This window comes from Macaca thibetana, chromosome 7 (genome assembly GCF_024542745.1).
Source record: "Macaca thibetana thibetana isolate TM-01 chromosome 7, ASM2454274v1, whole genome shotgun sequence".
Classification (NCBI taxonomy): domain Eukaryota; kingdom Metazoa; phylum Chordata; class Mammalia; order Primates; family Cercopithecidae; genus Macaca; species Macaca thibetana.
Window position 1 is genome coordinate 155,408,905 of NC_065584.1, and position 22,343 is coordinate 155,431,247.

Genomic DNA, 22,343 nt, shown 5'->3' on the forward strand with positions numbered 1-22,343 from the left:
CTCATCATCACTGGTCATTAGAGAAATGCATATCAAAACCACAATGAGATACCATCTCATGCCAGTTAGAATGGCAATCATTAAAAAGTCAGGAAAGAGATGCTGGAGAGGATGTGGAGAAATAGGAATGCTTTTACACTGTTGGTGGGAGTGTAAATTAGTTCAACCATTGTGGAAGACAGTGTGGGGATTCCTCAAGGATCTAGAACTACAAACACCATTTGACCCAGCAATCCCATTACTGGGTATATACCCAAAGGATTATAAATCATTCTACTATAAAGACACATGCACACGTATATTTACTGCAGCACTGTTCACAATAGCAAAGACTTGGAACCAACACAAATGCCTGTCAATTTTAGGCTGGATAAAGAAAATGTGGCACATATTCACCATGGGATACCATGCAGCCATAAAAAAGAATGAGTTCATGTCCTTCACAGGGACATGGATGAAGCTAGAAACCATCAATCTCAACAAATTAACACAAGAACAGAAAACCAAACTCCCATGTTCTCACTCATAAGTAGGAGTTGAACAATAAGAACATATGGGTACAGGGAGGGGAACATCACACACTGGGGCCTATCAGGGGGTGGGGGGCAAGGGGATAGCATTAGGAGAAACACTTAATGTAGATGATGGGTTGATGTGTGCGGCAAACTACCATAGCACATGTATACCTATGTAACAAACCTGCACGTTCTGCACATGTATCCCAGAACTTAAAGTATAATGTTTTTAAAAATGTATTTTGTCACCTTTACAAACACTGTTCCATCTCACTTCTGCTGTATTCAGGTATTTAACTCAAAACTACTTTGTGCAAAAACGAATGGTGTTTGTTTTGGGGGGGGGTTTGTTTTTTGTTTTATTTATTTATTTATTTATTTATTTGAGACTGAGTCTTGCTCTGTTGCCAGGCTGGAGTGCAGTGGTGTGATCTCAGCTCACTACAACCTCTGCCTCCCGGGTTCAAGCAATTCCCCTGCCTCAGTCTCCCTTTTAGGGGTTATTTTCGGGAGACAAGGTCTTGCTCTATTGCCCAGGCTGGAGTACACTGTCATGACCATGGTTCGCTTCAGCCTCAACCTCCTAAACTCAAGGGATCCTCCTGCCTCAGCCTCCCAAGTAGCGGGGACTATAAGTGTGCACGACTACACCTGGCTACTTTTTCTCAAGATGGGGTACATTTCCATTTATACTGTTCTAAAGCTTTCGAAATATTTCACTAAAATCTCTGGTAGGGTAGAAAAGCAAGTGGTATTAGCCCCATCTTACAAGAGAAATAATGGAAACTTACTGAGATAAAGTTCTTTGACCAGAGTTTTTCAGTAGCAGTGCCTGGACTTAAACCAAAATTTTCTGACATCCTCTCATCCTTGATCTTTCTGTCCATTGAATATCTCTACTTAAATAGTATTGACACTAAAATCAAAGAAGACATTTTTTAAATTGCATCAAATTTCTTTTTATTTATACAGAAAAAAATAAAATAGAATAATTTATGTCCCAGAGAAACACTAATTTTATCTTAAAAATCTGAATGAAATAATATATTCTTAAATACAAGTCTAGGTGATTAAGTTTAGAGAAAATGAATTCTCTAATTCATATAAATTCTCAAATATTCACAAATATATGCCGTATTTTTTGTTTACATTTTTTATGCAACCTAGTGCCTGGCATACTACTGTATGTATACACCTACACCAAGCTAGGCTGACACTGGACCCAAGGTGGGGCAGTGGGCAAGGCGGCTGGATAATGGGCCTCAAGAGTGACAGAAGAAAATGCAGGCAATTTAAATGGTTTACTATTTAATTAAGAACTTCACCAAATTTCAATTCTTAGCTGTAAAGAAAAGTCAAAAAAATTCAACCCACAAACACGAAAGTATTTACTTAGCAGCAGAATCCAGAAATTGAGCATCTCTCTAAGTGTAGTCTATACACCACTATGCACGTAACCCTCCTCCTGGCACAAGGACAAACGTGGGTGACACAGTCTTCTGGCAGTTCCTCCTACGGTTCCAGATCGTTCTGCATCAGTCTGCAGCAGGGACAGATGCAGCAGTGAAGCCTGGGGCATGAAGTTAGAAATTAAAAAGGAATAAAAGCCCAACAGAAGCCGGCTCCAAAGCTCCGGTCCTTGGCTCACCCTAATGACAGGACAAATAGAGTGCAGGTCCTTGCATACAGCCTGCAGTCACATGCCTGGACACCAACATTCTCTTCCCACCTGCCGCTACCCTTCCCTTTCCCTGTTCATTCCCTAGAGATACTCATCATACAAATACTCTCTGTAGCTCAGAGGAACACTAGGTTACCATTTCATACACTGTCCTGCATACAATTTCCCTTCTAAATAAATGTACTGATATTTAAGTGTTTATAAGTGAGATATTTAAAAGAATATTCCAATTATTAATAGCACCAGTATTTCATCGATGTGACAGAAAAATCAAGATAATACATTAATATTAATGAAGTTTGTAAAAAAAAAAAAAAAAAAACATTTATTTCTTCCAGCTCTGCTTCATCTTCACAAGTCATATTACCCTTAAGTTTCCTCACCTTTAAAAGTTAGTTTCAAATATCCCTGTTATATTGTAGATACCTGCTATAGTATTTAATGGTAAAATGTCATTCTACAACTTACTTCCAAATGGTTCAGTGAAAGATATGAGTGTGCATTTATTATGCTTTTACTATACATATATAGATAGAGAGAATGCACCAAATTGTTAACTTTCGGATCTAAGTAGAGTGCAGGTGGATCCTAGTTCACTGTGCTATTCTTTTCAAATGTTATGTATGGTTCAATTTTTCCATAACAAAAAGTTGGAGAAAACAAATTAGCTATCTGCTAAAAAACTGTGCTTATAAAGATTATTAGCACAGTAAGTTAAACTTTCAAGGTTATTTTTCAAACATCATCAGAACATTGAGCTATTCACCTGAACTGAATATAAATATGTGCACGTCAGAAAAAAACCCACTAAATTGCTAACATACAGGAAGATGTAGACAGTGCTCTCTCTCTCCCTCTTACAGCATAATTACCATTCAATCAGGGACTGCACAGTGCATCAAACCCAGGACACTTGGAAATCACAAAGGGCTAGCAGGCAGGGTTTCTGACCACGTGTCTGTTGACTGTGTGACTTTGGTAAGTCACAACTTCTTCAGGGTTTCAGGTGGCCTACGTTTCTCCAACTTGGGCCCTCCTCTCCATCCCTTCCAGCATTGTAATGATGCAGGCCCTCACTAATTCTTGCCTATACTATTTCAGCAACTTCATAACTGATGCACCTGTCTCCAGGCTAGACCCCACTCAAATCCATCCTGAACAGAGCTACCACAGTAATCCATCAAAAACACGTTTGATTTTGGAATTTCCCACTTCTGGAACCACAGGAAAAAGTTCCAACAACTCTTGAAAATGGCCATTTTTAAAGCCATTCCAAGATCTACCCCCAAATCTCCTCTACTTCCTATTTCCCACCCAGTCTCCTTGCTATTGTTCTAGGATCCTCCCTTGCTATTTTTCTAGTATCCAATTTCCCCCTCACCCAGCTCTGTGATATTTCCTCTTCTCTATGCCTTTGCTCTTGTTGTTCCCTCTGAAAGAAATTTTAACCTTTCCTAGATCACTCCTACCCACTTCTTTCAAATCTCAAGAAGCTCACCCTGGCCAGGTGCGGTGGCTCACTCCTATAATCCTAACACTTCAAGAGGCTGAGGTGGGAGGATCGCTTGAGCCCTCAAGCCTGGGGAACACAGTGAGACCCTTGTCTCTACAAAAAAATAAACAAAATTAGTCAGCCATGGTGGCGCATGCCTGCAGTCCCAGCTACTCACTTGCTGCAGTGAGCCAAGGCTGTGCCACTGCACTCTAGTCTGAGTGACAGGGCAAGACCCTGTCTCAAAAAAAAAAAAAAGGTCACCCTGCAGATTAGTGTCTGCCAGGAGCTAGAGAAGAGTAGGTGGAAAGCAGTTGCTTAATGGGTACAGAATTTTCTTCTGGAGTGATGAAAATGTTCTGGAAGTACGTAGAGATGGTGGTTATACAACATTGTGAATGTATTAAATGCCACTGAATCGTTCACTTTAATACGAGTGATTTTATGTTTTGTCAATCTCATCTCAATTTTTAAAAGACACCAGCAGCAGCAGCTTATTCTACCAAAAAACCCTCAATGGCTCCCCACTCTTCTGCCCAGACTAGATCAGTACTTTGTACACTTCTCTATCACAACACTTATTATCTTCTATTGTCTGCTGATAGAGCTCCCCCACAAAACTATGAGCCTCTTCTTAACTTCCTCATCTTCTTACCCCGCAGCGCTTAGCTCAGGTGCTCAATAAATTTTTTCATAATTGAAAAATTATAGAGATACCACTTATCTCACTCAAGAAAAGGGCTAAAACAGATGGACTTTTGATGATTTAGGCTATATAAAAGCCTATGAGAGTTTATATTAATTGGAAAGGAAAAGATTAGGAAGATTGCTGTGTCAATCTGGTTATAAAGGACAACAATGGCATGACCTCTGGTGAGATTTTTCAGTTAGCAATATAAACATGTACTGAGTTACCTATATAAGAAGCACTGTATTAATACGCAAGCCCTGAATATGCCTTGTATCATTTAATGCTCACAACTACTCTATGAAATGAGTATAGTGATTAATCCTGTTTTCCAAATGAAGAAACAAACATTTAATTAACTTGCCTAAGGTCACAAAGCTGGTTACCAGGAGTGGCAAGGCTCACACCCAAGATGTGCAGGCTGCAGAGTCTGACCCTGTAGCATCAATGTGCTACCCTGCACCTTCATGCTGCTCCAGGTATGGTTTCAAGAGCTACGAATGGACGTTCTCTGGCCCACAATTTGCCTTTTCTAAGACTGAGAAACACTTCATTTTCCTCATTTACCTACTTATACATGGCCATGAATACTATTTATATTTCATAAAGTGCTTTTTTAAAATATAAAATGTTAATTAAAAAAAAAAAACAGTCACAAAAAAGAGATGAATCATTTAAAAAGGATTTATCATTTAAAAACTTTTCAGCCGGAACTGCCATCTTCCAGTAATTCGCCAAAATGACGAACACAAAGGGAAAGAGGAGAGGCACCCGATATATGTTCTCTAGGCCTTTTAGAAAACATGGAGTTGTTCCTTTGGCCACGTATATGCAAATCTATAAGAAAGGTGATATCGTAGACATCAAGGGAATGGGTACTGTTCAAAAAGGAATGCCCCACAAGTGTTACCATGGCAAAACTGGGAGAGTCTACAACGTTACCAGCATGCTGTTGGTATTGTTGTAAACAAACAAGTTAAGGGCAAGATTCTTGCCAAGAGAATTAATGTGCGTATTGAGCACATTAAGCACTCTAAGAGCTGAGACAGCTTCCTGAAACGCGTGAAGGAAAATGATCAGAAAAAGAAAGAAGCCAAAGAGAAAGGTACCTGGGTTCAACTGAAGCGCCAGCCTGCTCCACCCAGAGAAGTACACTTTGTGAGAACCAATGGGAAGGAGCCTGAGCTGCTGGAACCTATTCCCTATGAATTCATAGCATAATAGGTGTTAAAAAATAAATAAAAGACCTCTGGGCTGAAAAAAAAAAATAAAAAAATAAAAACCTCTCATGTGGCCAGGCGCAGTGAATCACACCTGTAATTCCAACACTTTGGGAGGCCAAGGTGGGCGGATCACCTGAGGTCAGGAGTTCAAGACCAGCCTGACCAACATGGAGAAACCCCTTCTCTACTAAAAATACAAAATTAGCGGGGTGTGGTGGTGCATGCTGTAATCCCAACTACTCGGGAGGCTGAGGCAGGAGAATCGCTTGAACCCGGGAGGCAGAGGTTGCGGTGAGCCAAGATCGTGCCATTGCATTCAAGCCTGGGGCAAGGAGAGGGAAACGCCATCCAAAAAAAAAAACAAAAAAAAAAACAAAAAACCTCTCACATGTAAATCAGCAAGTATTTGTGGGCTATTCTTGTACACGGCTGGAAAGATCATGGCTTTACTACAACCACACCCATAAGGCCTCCCCACTGGGACTCATTTTCAAAGTACCTCAACATCTGCACAAAGTAGGCACCCTGCTAATGAGAAAATCATATGAAATAACAGTATGTTGGAAGAAAAGTTAAACACTCTTACTTTTTTAAAAGTTTAGAAAGCATGGTATATATGTCTCTCTCTAATAAAGAGAAAATGTCACAATCTGGTAAGAAGAAAATTACCCAAGAATCAATGAGATTTTTTAAAAAAATGATTTGTGCATCTGCAAGGGAAAACCTTACTACAGAGGTAATGTAAAACCTTGACAATATATAAATATGGTCAATATTAAAAACATGTCATCTCCTCAAAAGTGTACACAGTTGCAGATACACACGCACACAAATACACACACACACACACACACACACCCCTCCAAATAAAACTAAGGATGATAGTATAATATACTGGGTAAGTATGCATGCATACAAAGCAAAATGACAGAAGGGGCAGTGTGACAGCATTAATATCTAACAATGTCGAATTTGAAACAAAAGTTATAATGGAACTAGAAGCTTTTATACTACAAGTTATACTCTACAATGAATATAAAATAGCCAAGAACCTTAATGTATCAATTATCACAAAATTAAATACATAAAACAAAAACTGTTTGAAATATAAGGGAAGGTGAGAGAAGCACAGCTAAAGCGAGACAGACATTCCTCTAAAGCGACGGCTGGCCAAGTAGCAAAAATAAGGATGTATAAAGCTCTTACAGCTCAACATGAACAAGGCATCAGCAGAAAAAAATGGTCAAAGAAAATGAACAAACAATTCCTAAAACAAGAAATGAACGCAGCCGATAAGCACAGAAATATGTTCACACTCCCTGGAAATCAAAAACATGGATTAAGCCAAACTATTTTTTTCTATCAGGTTTAAAAACATGTTTTAAATAACAGCATCTATTATTGGAAGGATATAAGGAATGCAACAATTTCACATATCTCTAGAGGGAACACAAATTGGTTTTGGAATCTCCCATAAAATGCCTCCTTTCTCCCTAATCACCCCTTCTCCAATATTTTTGTATATATGGCTTAAGGTGTAAATCCCATAGCATTAAATTTGAAACATCAGTTCACAATGGTAAGGACATGGGTTCCAAAGCCAGGCTACCTAACTCTTCACTTATTAGCTATAGTGTCTTGGGCAGGTAAATTATTTAACTTGCATCTGAAATGATGGCAATAGTACCTACTTCTTAGGGTTGCGGTAAGGACCAAGTTACTACCACTTGGACCAATGCCCGGGAAATACACATTCAATAAATCTTGGCTATCGGCACATGGATTTCTCATAAGCAGTTTCTTTCTAAGTAACTCACTAGCATTTACTGAGTACTCCTAATTGGGACATTTGTATGTGCTCAAATAATTTCAAATTACTTATAATTTTTAAGTACAAAGTTTATTAGAATAAAATATAAATCAAAAAATTATACATATATCAGCTGGGCATGATGGCTCACACCTGTAATCTTAGCCCTTTGGAGACCAACGTGGCCAGATTGCTTGAGCCCAGGAGTTCAAGACCAGCCCGGGGAACAGGGCAAAATCTGTGTCTACAAAAAATACAAAAATTAGCCAGGCATGGTAGTATGTGCTTATAGTCCCAGCTAGCCAGGAGGCTGAGGAGGGAGGATCACCTGAGCCCAGGGAGGTCAAGACCACAGGGAGCCATGATTGTGGCACTGCACTCCAGCCTGGGTGGCAGACTGAGACTCCCATCTGAAAAAAAAAAAAAAAAGTAGACATACATTATTGCTATAGAATCAAGATAAATAAACACAGAGTGAATAACAGAGAGAGAGCATGGTATATTTATCTATTTATTTATCTTGAGAGAGGGTGTAGCTCTGTTACCCAGGCTGGAGTAGGTAGGTGCTACAGTGGCACAACTGCACCTCACCATAGCCTCAACCTTCTAGGCTCAAGTGATCCCCCTGCCTCAGCCTCCTAAGCAGCTGCGACTGCAGGTGTGCATCACTATGCCTATATTTTTTTTTGGTGGAGGGGGTAGAGACAGGGTCTTACTATGTTGCCCAGGCTGGTCTCAGGTTCAAGTGATCCTCCCACCTTGGCCTCGTTAAGTGCTAGGATTACAGGCATGAGCCTCTACAGAATTTTTAAAAAGAGCATCAGTGGTTTATGGCACAGTGAATGACATTATGGGTGATTTGTTCTATTCTTATCATCAACTATATTTGGTTTTCTTTTTTTTCGGGGAGGGGGTGGGATGGAGTCTCACTCTGTCACCCAGGCTGGAATGCAGAGTGCAATGGCTCGATCTCAGCTCATTGCAACCTCTGCCTCCCAGGTTCAAGCAATTCTCCTGCCTCAGCCTCCCAGGTAGGTGGGATTACAGGCACGCGCCACCATGCTCCGCTAATTTTTGTATTTTTAGTGGAGACAGGGTTTCACCATGTTGCCCAGGCTGGTTTCAAACTCCTGATCTCAAGTGATCCGCCCACCTCCCAAAGTGCTGGGATTACAGTCATGGGCGACCACGCCCAGCCTATATTTGGTTTCTACAATGAACATGTATAACTTTTGTGGGACAGTCATTTATCCTAACTGGTTGAGACATTCACCTGCGCTCTCTCAAGGGTACCTGGCTAGGTCCCATTCAATTACAGAGAGCCCCCAACTTATAATGGTTAGACTTAGGATTTTTTGACTTTACAACAGTACAAAAGCTACATGCATTCAGCAGAAACTGTACATACTTTGAGTACCCGTACAACTATTCTGTGTTTTCACTTTCAATAGAGTATTCGGCATTGAATTCATGAGATAGTCAATACTTTCTTATAAAATAGGCTTTGCGTTCGATGATTTTGTCCAATTAGAGGCTAACGTAAGTGTTCTGAGCATGTTTAAAGAAGGTTAGGTTAAGCTATGATGTTAGGTAGTTTAGGTGTCTTAAATGCATTTCAACTTACAATATTTTCAACTACACTGGCTTTACCAAGACATAACCCTATAATAAGTCAAAGAGCGTCTGTATAAAAATACAACTCATCAATCCTTTGCCAGAACCTCTGGTCACTCAACTACATCAGTTCATCTTCTGCATATCACCTTGGAGACTGTATCATTTCAAAGTATGTCAATGTCAACAATATTTAGGATTTCTGACAATAAAACAAAGCCAACAGACAAAACTGTTTTTGTGACTACAAACAATCCAATTTATTCTTGTGTTTTGGGGCTACATTTTTAAGCCCAGAAGAGACATTATCTTTTCTAACTATATAAAAGCTATATAAAGCTTTTAATTGTATTATGATTAAGGAAAATAAGGCAAAGAGTATTATATCCTATTGTTCCATTTATAATTTCAGGAAGCACATTTCAACCATCCATTTTTAGGCAAATTCCCCACAGAAATCAATCTGACTTCCTTTCCAAAAATAAGAGTGTATGGGTGGAAATTTCAATAATTTGCTGTATCCTTTAGGTGGCAGGACAAACATTTGCAAAACTGTAACAGGACAGTAAAAGTTTCCATATGATAGCGATGAAACACAATACATAAGTTATAACGTTCAAATCTATTATTCTTGGATCTAGATGGGCTGATAAAATCAAAATTTTGCTGGCTATTACTTAATTCTAGAGAGGAAGGGAGAAGCAGAAGGATGAACTTACAAACTCACTAACGGGATAATTTCTGAAGATGAAACTTTCATGACTAGTCAGTTCTCTCTAAACAGTGATTTAAACTTGTCAAGTAATTTAACATTTTAATTCAAGGTTAAAAAAAAAATGAACGAGGCCAGGCGCAGTGGCTCACGCCTGTAATTATTAGGGAGGCCGAGGCAGGTGGATCGCTTGAGATCAGGAGTTCGAGACCAGCCTGGCCAACATGGTGAAACCCCATTTCTACTAAAAACACAAAAATTAGCCAGGCGTGGTGACAGACATCTATAATCCCAGCTACTCCGGAGGCTGAGGCAGGAGAATCGCTTGAACCCAAGAGGCAGAGGTTGTAGTGGGCCAAGATTGCGCCACTGCACTTCAGCCTCAGCGACAAGAGGGAGACTTATTCTCAAAAAAAAAAAAAAAAAAAAAAAAAAAAAAAAGAATGAATGAAAACCTTCCTTTACCACAATCCCCAAGCTGCAGGCCCTCTTACTCCCTATTTTCACTAGAATTCTTATTTGAAGATTTTTCTATGCCTCATCTGTGCCATCCTCTACCATAAAACCAGAATTAGTTTCCAAATCTGATGGTCCCTCAGAGAGCTGTATAATTTCACAGCTCCATACCACTGCATTTGCTGTTCTTTTGCCTGGAAAGCCACTGAACTTGTCTTTCTGGCCCAAGTTCAGACTCTACCTTCCAACCTTTTTATGGGCTCACTCTACACATCTGTGTTCCCACAGCAATTTATACTGACTTCTATTATGACTTTTAACATGCCATATACATTTATTTTTTCTATCTAGCTCTTAAAATTCTTGAAGGCTGTGACTAGCTCTTTCTAATTATGGTACAGAAATTTTTAGGACATACGCTAAATACAACAGTATCACAAAAGTGAATAAACATCATGAACCACCCAGCTGCAATTTTTTTTTTTTTTTTTTGAGATGGAGTCCCACTCTGTTGCCCAGGTTGGAGTACAGTGGCATGATCTCAGCTCACTGCAGCCTCCGCTTCCCAGGTTCAAGCAATTCTCCTGCCTTAGCCTCCCAAGTAGCTGGGACTACAAGCGACCATGCCCAGCTAATTTTTGTATTTTTAGTAGAGACAGGGTTTTACCATGTTGGCTAGGCTGGTCTCGAACTCCTAACCTCAAGTGATCTGCCCACCTCAGCCTCCCAAAGTGTTGGGATTACAAGTGTGAGCCACTGTACCTAGTCCCAAACGCAGTTACTAACTCAAGACCAATCCTATTGCAACTATACCCCCAACATACGATCCCCACCCACCCAAAGATTATTTTGAAGCAAATCCCAGACTCCAAAGTATTTCTTTGAAAGATAAAGACTCAGCCAGGCAAGGTGGCTCATGCCTGTAATCCCATCACTTTGGGAGGCCAAGGCAGGTGGATCACCTGAGGTCATGAGTTCAAGACCAGAGCCTGGCCAACACGGCAAAACCCCGTCTCTACCAAAAATACAAAAATAGCCAGGTGTGGTGGCGGGCAGCTGTAATCCCAACTACTCAGAAGGCTGAGTCAGGAGAATCACTTGAACCCGGGAGGCGGAGCTTGCTGTGAGCAGAGATCACGCCACTGTACTCCAGTTGGGGCAACAGAGTGAGACTCCATCTCCAAAAAATAAAATAAAGAAGGATAAAGACTCTTTATAAACACAGCCACATTACTACCACTGTCACATTTAAATGTTTTAAATAATTCGATATCATCAAGTATCCATGTGATGATTACATTTCCTCAATTGTTTAATAAACTTTTACTTTTTACAAGTAGTTAACCAGGATCTAAATAAAGTCCATCACTGCAATTGGCTAATATGTATTTTAATCTCTTAAATCTCTTGTAATCTATAGGTATCTCTTCTTTTCCCTTTTCTTACAATTTATAATTTTTAAGAAACCATTTCATTTTTTTACAGATTTCCACAATCATAATTTTGCTGACTACGTCCCTATCTTCCTTTGTTCCCTGTACTGTCTATAAAATCGTGGTTATAGCTAAAGGGTTATTATTTTGGCAAGACTATTAATAGGTGGTAATAAATATTCCCACCACAACATATACTATGCCTGCTTGTCTTTCTTACTGAGACATTAGTAACCTCTGATAATCATGTCTAGACTCTAGATTCATTAACTCATTAGGAGCTGTAAAGTTATGATATACTAATTCTATCACCTCTTCTTAATATATTAGCTGGGACAGAATACATGCTGTACTAATTACATCATCCCTTCTTCATCTATTAGTGGCAGTAAAGTATACCTAGAACAAGATACTTACTCTTATCAGCTATTTGGCTACCTTGAGATACAGTTCTCACAGGAAATGCGCAATAAATGTTTTATTATTTCCCTTTATTTTCCTGATCTTAAAAGAATGCATCAGTTTCCTAGCATCCTCCAAAAGTCAACAGTTGTTTTTATTTTTTTGGCCCTCAATACAAACTCATGCATTTAAGGATTTCAGTGCACTACAGTTGTTATTCTTACTGATGATCAAACTGTCCCATCCTTGGGCAACTGAGAGCCTCTTTGAGTTGGCTCCAGAGTCCTAATCTTTCACAGCCTCTTTACACTCTAGCATGACAAGGGGACTCCAAGTTCATCCTCCACACCTTCTGCTTTCAACTTGGAATTATCCATTTCTTTGAAGAGGACCTAATTAATCCATTCTTGAGCCTATGTGTTCCATAAATGTTTTCCAAACAAATAAGGCGACTGCTGAGCAAAGTCTACTTCCTGAACTGATCATTTTTAATTTGAACAATGTGTATGATGCACAATAAGTATACATAATCATTATGCCATCCTTATTAAAAAAGTAATTAAAATCCTTTACTCATCACCTAAAGTTCCTGGACTCATTATGCACCAAAGGACCTACCAAACCACTCTGCTTTGGTATTACAATAAAATTCAGCAATTCAAATCAACATAATGATCTGAATAAACTTGCTGCAGGGTGAGGGTTGAAATCAAAAAGTACAAAAGGAGGGTTTCTTTATTGTAATCCTCCTTCAAGAACCACAAGAAATACAACGCAGGGATAACCATAGGAAGTTGTCTGAACACAGCTTTAATTAAGGTAAGCATTTTTAATTTAAGGTTGGAATTGTTAATGACAATGAGTAAACAGTGCTTAATTAAGTATCATGAGTTTAAACTAAACGTAACAATTTGTTATCTTAATTATTTACATTACCCAAAAGTCGTTGTTATGAGAATAACATTAACATCTTTTCAAATGCACCCAAATCCCTCAGTGAAAAACACAAAGCCCTCATTCTCAAAATCACAACTAAAACAAAATCATGTTTAATCCTTTATGCTTTCTAAACATCTCAAACTAATGTTATTAGTGGAAACAGAAAATGTTTTTGAAGATTTTTTTCAGTTGCTGTATTTGTAACTCTAAATTTTTTTAGAAATACCAGTATTTTTTCACAGTGCTGAAGCATTATAGCAAGATGCTTTAGAACATATTTAGTTCTGATGTGTAAAATTCACTGCCCCATTTTAAGAGTAGCCTAGAAAAAGGGCAGCAAAAATAATCACTACAGAACCTCTCAGGTCAGAGATTACTTCTACAATCAAAGTACTCTGCTACGACTTTTTTTTTTTTTTTGGAGACAAAGTTTCCCTCTGTCACCCAGGCTGGAGTCACAGTTTACTGCAGCTTGACCTCCTGGGCCCAAGTGATCCTCTCACCTCAGCCTCCCAGGTAGCTAGGACCACAGGCATGCACCATCACGTCCGGTTAATCTTTTGTATTTTTTGTGGAGATGGGATTTCACCACGTTGCCCAGGCGGGTCTCGAACTCCCGGGCTCAATCAATCCAATTTAAAGTGGAATCCCCTTCTAAAATGTCTGCTTACAATATTTGTTTGCAGCATTTCTACTACTTCTGGAATTACAGTCCCTTAATTTATATTACTTAAATTTCCTAAGCTAGGTGAAAATGGAACAAGCATATTCTCACTATACATATAACAGAACAAATAATTAACCAGATCTGATACAGTATTTATAGTCATTTAATTATTACTTTTAGAAATTCGAAGCTCCAACTTAGTAATTAAAAATAAATGTAACAGGCTGGGCATGGTGGCTCATGCTTGTAATCCCAGCACTTTGGGAGGCCAAGGTAGGTGGATCACTTGAGGCCAGGAGTTTGAGACCAGCCTGGTCAACATGGTGAAACTCTATCTCTACTAAAAATACAAAAAAATTAGCCGGGAATGGTGGTGGGTGCCTGTAATCCCAGCTGCTCTCCGGGCTGAGGCAGGAGAATCACTTGAACCCAGGAGGTGGGGGTTGCAGTGGGCCGAGATCGCGTCATTGCACTTCAGCCTGGGCAACAAGAGCAAAACTCCGTCTCAAAAAATAAATACATAAATAAATAAACAATAAATGTAACAATAAAAACACTCTTGGTTTATGGTTAATAGATGCAGCCATCTCCAGATTTGCTAGCAAAGGACTAATCCGCAAATGTAGTTTATCCACAATTTGTAATTGTGAACTACATTTACATGTGTACAAACATTCCCATTTAGTAAACTCTAAATTCACTGGAGTATTTATAACAATGGTACTATTCAGAATATGTAAAACACTACTTTTGCCCATAATCTGCACATAATTCTAATTTAGCATGCTAAGCGAATATGCTGTATTCCACATATTATGTAATAAAATATCTGTATATGTCACATACCTCAGTCTACTGCTAATGTGTCTCCTTCAGATAATAACCTTAAATACACATACACAAAGGAAATTTATGAAATAAACATTTTAAAATTTTATCTCAAATCAAAGTTGTGCAAAGCGAATAGTGACTATTTCCAAAATAATTAAATGAACACTTTAAGACTCAAATTAGGTACCCATAGAGGAAAGAGGAGAAGAAAGTAAGATGTACCTTACACCATAATAAATATCTTATGTATCAAAGACTTAAACGTAAGAAAAAGAAAAAAAAGACTAGAAGAAACTTGGGGAGGGGGGTTGTTTAATACTGAATATTGCAGAGTGGAAAGGCCAAGATCTAACATAAACCTAAAAAACATAAAAGGTTATAAATTCAATTGTATAAAAATAACCACCTTCTCTGCACAGCAAATGCCACCAAAAAAAGTCTTAAGACAAATAACCAATTAAGAAATAATATTATTCATATGAAAAGGGCTAATTTCCCAGATATAAAGTACATACAAATGAATAGGGAAAAATATCAACAACCCAACAGAAAAAAGGAAAGGATAGGCCGGGCACAGTAGCTCACACCTGTAATCCCAGCAGTTTGGGAGGCCGAGGCGGGTGGATCAACAAGGTAAAGAGATTGAGACCATCCTGGACAAAATGGTGAAACCCGGTATCTACTAAAAATACAAAAATTAGCCAGGCATGGTGCTGCATGCCTGTAGTCCCAGCTACTCGGGAGGCTGAGGCAGGAGAATCACTTGAACCTGGAAGGCGGAGGCTGCAGTGAGCGGAGATGGTGCCACTCCAGCCTGGCCACAGAGCGAGACTCCATCTCAAAAAAAAAAAAAAAAACAGAAAAAGAAAAAGAAAAATGGAAAGGATAAACTGTTCTTACCTATCAGGCTAGCAAAGATCAAAAACTTTGAAGACTTCTACTAAAAGCTTGGAAAACATTTCTCATATACTGGTTCCATGATGCATGAAAGGAAATTTGACAACATCATTCAAAATTACAAATGCACATATCCTTTACCTCAGCAATTCACTTTTAGGAATTGATCCTACAGGTACAGACACGCACTTGAAATATAAATATTAATCACATAACTGTACATTACAGCAAGATATGAATGGGAAGGTTCTATTTACAGTTTAAAAAAAAAAGTCCAAGATATGAAACAGCAGCTACAGTGTGCTAGCATTTCTATAAAGGATGACTATTTATATTCATATTTGTTTGTATATGCTAAGCTCTCTCTGGAGGAACATACAAGCAACTGTATCACCACTGGCCTCTGAGGAATTGGGGAAGGGTGGCTGAAGCAGGGGTTAGGGAAACAGTACCGATATTTTGTTGTAAATATTTTTATTCCTTTCCAATATTAAACCATGTACTATAATACCTATTCAAAAAATAACTGTTTTTAAAGGCAAAAAGAAAAAAAAAAAAAGAGTAGCCCAATCATACAATACATACACGTGACCAAATCTAGGATTATGGTTTATAGATTGAAAAGCAGAAAGGATCTATTTCTCCTGTATATGTGTTTTATTCTATCGACGCTTGGTTTGGTTTTATTCATCACTACAGTTTTATTTTAAAATTTTACAGAATTCATTCTAAGTTTTATTCATCATTATGCTTTTATTTTTAAATTGTACAGAACTTATTCTAATATTTAAACAGAAATGTTTGCTTTTTCTACATAAATAGGTTAATATCACGTTTATCTTTATTATGTCATTTTGAGAAAAATAGAATGCTCAATTGAGTGATAAGATTTAAGCTTAGAGGTATGCACTTTATGTTCCAAATGTATAAAATGCAAACTATCATGCTGATAATACCCACTAAATACTCTGCATTTCCAGAAAATGGGATAAAATTAAGTCATATAAACCTCTAAATGGGATGTAAATCCTTAGTGCAAACAAACACAACCAGGGAAAATATAGTTAATAAACCTAGAAACGTGTAACTTCTATAAAGCTAAAAACACAACCTGCATTAGAGAAGTAGAATCTTAACTGTAATGACCTCCAATATCACTGACATTTCCAATTACTTTTTTTTAAGTGAAACAAAGTGATCTCTCTTTTCTATGAGCTTATAAAACGACTTCATGCTTTATCAAAGAACATCAATTACGTCATCTGAATCTACTCTTTTTTTGAAATAGGAATTTGTCTAGTTAGTTCCTCCACAATTTCCTATATGTCCAAGTAAAATAATCCTCAATATAGGTGGAGAGAAAGGCACAATTCTGAATTAACTCAAAAAAGCAGAAGCAGATTAATTAGTATTCTGATAAAAAGAATACAATCCTTTGGTAAAATCTGTGTTAAATTGTAAAGGTTCATTTTAATTGCCCCAACTAGGTAACTGGGCACTTGGAGCATAACAACTCCTTTACGTTCGACTCTTCAACACTTTTTAAGTAGCACTTTTTTAATGACATAGAATTTTGATGATATCGCCATTCTTGTAACGTGACAAATTATCTAAATCACAACATCTGCGGTCGGGCTGTTTCTCAAGATTTCTGTTCTCCTGCCAACTAAAGAGGCCCTGACTACTCCTTGGCGTGCACACTGAGGCCGCGCTACAGGTCAGCACCGAAAGCGCCCCGCACGGATCCCGCCCCACAGGTGCGATTTACACGACCCACACCACCACCCGACTTCACCACCTCCAGGGTCACCACCCTGTGGGGTTTTGTCTTTACAACTAAGGCGATTCCCTCTGCCTCGCTGGGGAATCAAACTTTCCAATGACAACGACAGCGGCCAGCACGGGACGTCCACCAGCCTGGCAGGGCTTGACGCTCAGTCTCAGACTCGGGGAAGGTCCGGATTCCGGGCACAGTGGCGCGGGGTGCGCAGCCCTGCCCACCTGCCCTGCCCGGTGCGAGCCCCGGCCCTGGGGACGGGGGAGCCAACACGGCCGAGCGGGCGTGGGGAGCGGGACGAGCGCCGGGAAAGGAGAGCGATGAGGGGGGTCAACGAAAGAGCGGAGTAGGGGGGCCAATCGAGGAACGCTGGATTTAAGAGGAGGGGGCCATAACCGCAGCACTGAGGTTTCTTCCAGAAGTTCGGAGGCTTGGGGGAAAGGGGTGGGGAAGAGACCCGTAGAGGCTCGGGTGCGGCGACGGGGAGGGTCCCCGGGGTCTCTGGGCTGACTGAGTCTCCGGCCTGAGAGAGGAGTCGCCAGGGCCGCCGAAGCCGAACTGGCAGAGGAAAAGCAGAGGAAGGCGGCGCGCGAGCTCGCCAGCAAAGGAGGGCTGCGCTGCTCCCGGAGCGGAGCGCCAGGCAGCCCGGGCCGCGGGACTCACCGCGCTGGCGGCGGCGGCCGCGGCGCCAGACGACGCGGGGCCGGGCACGTCCTGCCTCCTCAGGCGGGACTTGAGGCTCTTCATGGCTAACTCTCGCCAGTCCCGCGCGCCAACCTTAAAGGCTGCGGGGTGCCAGCGCGCAAGAAGTTGACGGCGGCAGCTGCAGCACAGGCGGCGCGGACTGCACCAGCCCCACCTGCCTGCCACCTGGGGGCCTAGGCAGCCGAGGGCAACGGGCCTGAGGCGGGGCTCCCCTCCCGTAGCCAATCGACCGGCTGCCCTGGCGGGGGCGTGGCAAATTCCGACCAATCGGAATCCGGGAATGGGGCGGGACTTCCCTTTTAAACTGAGTAACACCCTTCCTCTCCCCGCTGGAGGAAAAGTTTGGGAACTTTAGCCCGGGAAGGGGCGGAGGAGGTGGGTGGTCAGAGGTGTGGAGAGGCGCGCAGGCCGGGCTCCAGGCCACCGGCGCCCGCCCACCCGAAGCTTAAGATCTGGAGAGAGAACGGGGTCTCGCCTCTGCCACCTCTCATCTTCCCGGACTCCCCTCCTCTTTGCACCCACGCGCTGTATACCAAGTAAAGTTCCTTCCCTTCGTCTGGTCTCAGAAATTTCTGATTCTTGGTTACCTGCACACAGAACAGCTTTCGGGAGCAACTTCTCTTCAGTCTCCTGTTTTACTACCAAATCCTGGTGCCTGGAAACCACCACATGCATCAAAAATTCCAGAAATGAACAGTCTCTAAGAAATAAGGTGCTGATTGTGCAGAAAAACGTACAGTTAAGAAAGACCTTGAAAGACGTTATAAGTTACAGTGCCAGTTACGTGCTCGATTATGTGTTGAGTGAGGAACCCGCCGTATTGGAAGCAAAGGGATGGAATGGAGGCGGGGCGGGAGGTAGAAGAGGTGCCATCAATTAAAAATGACTCCCATAGCCAGTAATGTAAGTTGTCAAAAAAAGTTACGCCCTTTTTTCTTCAAAAAGATTTTTTGTTTTCTGTAGAAACACATTACACGTAAACGTATAAGATGAAGTTAAATCATCCTACCTAGAAATCTGGGTTAATAAAATTATTTAAGAGGTTGAAGAAACAGGAAAGTGTTCAGCACCCAATAATTTGCTGTTCGTGTGACATCTTCAAAAGTCTTCTTTGGAGTCATTTTTCCCCCCAGCGAAACGTTTATTGTCGCATGCATCCATTTGAAAAGACAAACAGTCCACATTTCCTGACTAACAAAGGACTCTTTTTGTCTGAAAGGTCAGTTGCTTTCTTTAGAGTTTCTTTATAGTAACTCAAGGTTTTCTTCAAATACTGTAAGAAAGTTTTCAGAATTTCTTGGAGAGACAGCATTCAAAGACTGTGTTAACCCTATACAACAAGTAAATAACAACTAACTACCCAAAAAAAAAAATTACTAAATTTCATCTTGATTAGATCGTTGGAAGAAAATTTTCTTTGACTCCTCCCCCTTCCTCTAGATCTCCAGTCATTTAGTTCTTGTTTAAAGTTCTCTTTAAAGTGTCTGTGTATGGTCAGTCACTCTGTTCTCACTGCCACTGCAGAGCCAAAATTATCTCATACCCGGACTATTATTACAGAAGTTTCCAGCCAGTCTCCCAACCTTAGTCTCTCAATTGTCCCATCACCAGTAAATTATCAGCCATCATCAAAAAGTCTTACAAAAATAATACTCTTGCTCAAAAGCCTTCAGCAGCTAACAAATAAAATCTAACTCCTCTACTTGGCATTTAAAGCTGTATAACGTGGACGCGACCCTGTTCTCTAGCCAACATCCCAAGCAAATTACTTTTCAGCCCATTCTCCAAACATGGGTCATGGCTTTCAATTTCCACATCTTTATGCATACCGATCCTTCCTCCAATAATCTTCTGTCTGTCTACATTCATCTCAGAAAATCCTACTCCCCCAAGAGTGATTGGCCGGGGACCTGGGGGGCTTCTGGAATACTGTACTATTCTCTCTGGGTGCTGGTTACATATGTAGTGTTTTCAGATTGTGAAAATTCAGTGAGCCTGTACTGTATACAATATATACTCTTTTATGTGTGTGTTATGCTTTAACAAAAAGTTTGTTTTTAAGTGCATGCCCCTTCCAAGTGCCCTCCTCGCTATAGAATCTTCCCTGATCAAGTAACTGGAAGTGATCTCTCCATCCTCCAAATAGTTACAGCAATTATACCTCTCATACGATACTAACACATATGTGCTGAGCAAACCTTATTTCACTACTGGACTTCAATTTACTTAAAATTAGGGAATAACTGGCCGGGCGTGGTGGCTCAAGCCTGTAATCCCAGCACTTTGGGAGGCCGACGTGGGCGGATCACGAGGTCAATAGATGGAGACCATCCTGGCTAACCGGGTGAAACCCCGTCTCTACTAAAAAATACAAAAAACCAGCCAGGCAAGGTGGCGGGCGCCTGTAGTCCCAGCTACTCAGGAGGCTGAGGCAGGAGAATGGCGTGAACCCGGGAGGCAGAACTTGCTGTGAGCTGAGATCGCGCCACTGCACTCCAGACTGGGCGACAGAGCAAGACTCCATCTAAAAAAAAAAAAAAAAAAAAAAAAAAAAAAAAATTAGGGAATAACTGACATATATTTGAATTCCCTAGAATGCTTAGCATGCTACAGGTGTTTAATAAATATTTCTGAATGAACTGATGCACTCTTATTGACTACTATAGCAAATTACGGTTGTTTGTTCTATGTATTTATGTGACACAGGATTGGAATTCCCCCTATTGTGAACACAGATGGAATGATCTAAGGCTGTGGTCCTGCTCAAATACTTGTGTCTCAATCAACTCCTTTGCTCTGGACTTAAGATAAGCACCCATTTACCATCTAGTCCTCTGACTGAATGTTATGTGTTAATTGCTTACACGAGCACTGTCTCAGTAATTGGCTGTTGAGTTATTAATTGCAGTTGTATTGCATGTCTCCTGTACTGGTTGTCTCCTGTAACATCCAAGTTATCATAGTCCTGGTGACCGGCCTCCTTTTCTGTTGTTACTGCATAAAGCAAAGGAAACAGACAGAACCACAAGTATAGCTTGCATCAGGTTCCAAAAATGTTGGGCAAGTTATTTTTATTAACTGTCTGGATGATGTCCCCATGGTGTCTGTGTCCAGTGGCCTTTATGGATTTTTCCAGCCTAGAAACTTGATAGCTGATGTCTGCTTATTCCCGTTTGAGAGCAGCTAAGTAAATAGCACTGGTCTGAATATTCAGTAAAGCTTTTTTACGTTGATCTGGAAGCTGCCTATATGAAGTAAAGCCACTATTATTCGCATTCAACCAGACAGGTTGGGTTTTACTTTGTTAACTCTTATCACTATTATTTATTTTTATCTTCCCTTCGGAGCAAAGGGCACTTATCAAACCTAGGTGAACTTTTGTTTGTTATCACATTGAGCGTAAATAAAATACTTTTTTTTATTTCACTTCTTATTTTTTCCAATATTTATTTATTTACAATATATACCAGAAAGGGTAATGTATTTTTTTAAATTACTTTAATAGATTATATATACACATGGTAATCTCAAATGATACAAATGGAGCAAGTTAATCTGCTTACCACCCCTATTTTTTGATCCCTGCCATTAAGGAACTTGTGTTCTGGATTAGAGAACAAATGTGTAAGCTGTATGCTAACACATACAGCTTAACTGGACAATCACTTACTGAATCGTGTAGTAGGACTGCAGATGGTATTTAGGGAAGGAAAAGATCAACAGATAAGTTCGCCTGAAGGGAGGCTATCTAAGGTTGAGTATCCATTCAATGAATATGAACAGGTGAGAAGTAACACCAGATAGGCAGAGGATACCCAGGGGACCTGCCAGAACAGGGAAGAGGACACAGTTGACAGATGCTCACTGATAACTCAGATGGTGATAACAGCAAAAAACGATGACAAATATGATTTCTCAGAAAAAGAATAAAGAATCCACACACAGGGCCAGGTGCAGTGGCTCACGCCTGTAATCCCTGTACTTTGGGAAGCCAAGGTGGGCAGATCATGGGGTCAGGAGATCAAGACCATCCTGGCCAACATGGTGAAACCCCATCTCTACCAAAAATACAAAAAATTAGTCAGGCGTGGTGGCGGGCGCCTGTAGTCCCAGCTACTCGGGAGGCTGAGGCAGGAGAATGGCATGAACTCAGCAGGCGGAGCTTGCAGTGAGCTGAGATTGCACCACTGCACTCCAGCCTGGGTGACAGAGCAAGACTCCATGTCAAAAATAAAAAATAAAAAAAAAAAAAGATTCCACACACAGGCGGGGCATGGTGGCTCACGCCTGTAATTCCAACACTTTGGGAGGCCAAAGTGGGCAGATCACTTGAGGTCAGGAGTTCAAGACCAGCCTGGCAAACATGGCAAAACCCCATCCCTACTAAAATACAAAAATTAGCTGGGCGCGGTGGTGGGAGCCTGTAATCCCAGCTACCGGGGAGGCTGAGGCAGGAGAATCCCTTGAACCCAGGAGGCACAGGTTGCAGTGAGCCAGGATA

General features: G+C 40.6%; 1 protein-coding gene and 1 pseudogene across 2 annotated transcripts in view; one reads left to right on the forward strand and one right to left on the reverse strand.

The window, feature by feature from the left end:
• UACA (uveal autoantigen with coiled-coil domains and ankyrin repeats) overlaps positions 1-18,036 on the reverse strand; it is a 100,335-nt gene extending 82,299 nt beyond the window's left edge. The window contains exon 1 of one of the 2 annotated variants that reach the window (XM_050796265.1): positions 17,801-18,036. In XM_050796265.1, the coding sequence (XP_050652222.1) occupies positions 17,801-17,884 (84 nt within the window). In that variant the 5' untranslated portion in view covers positions 17,885-18,036. The remainder of the gene's footprint in view (positions 1-17,800) is intronic. The other variant, XM_050796263.1, reaches the window with a different exon arrangement.
• On the forward strand, positions 5,084-5,646 carry LOC126958175 (60S ribosomal protein L21-like; annotated as a pseudogene).
• Positions 18,037-22,343: the final 4,307 nt, after the last annotated feature.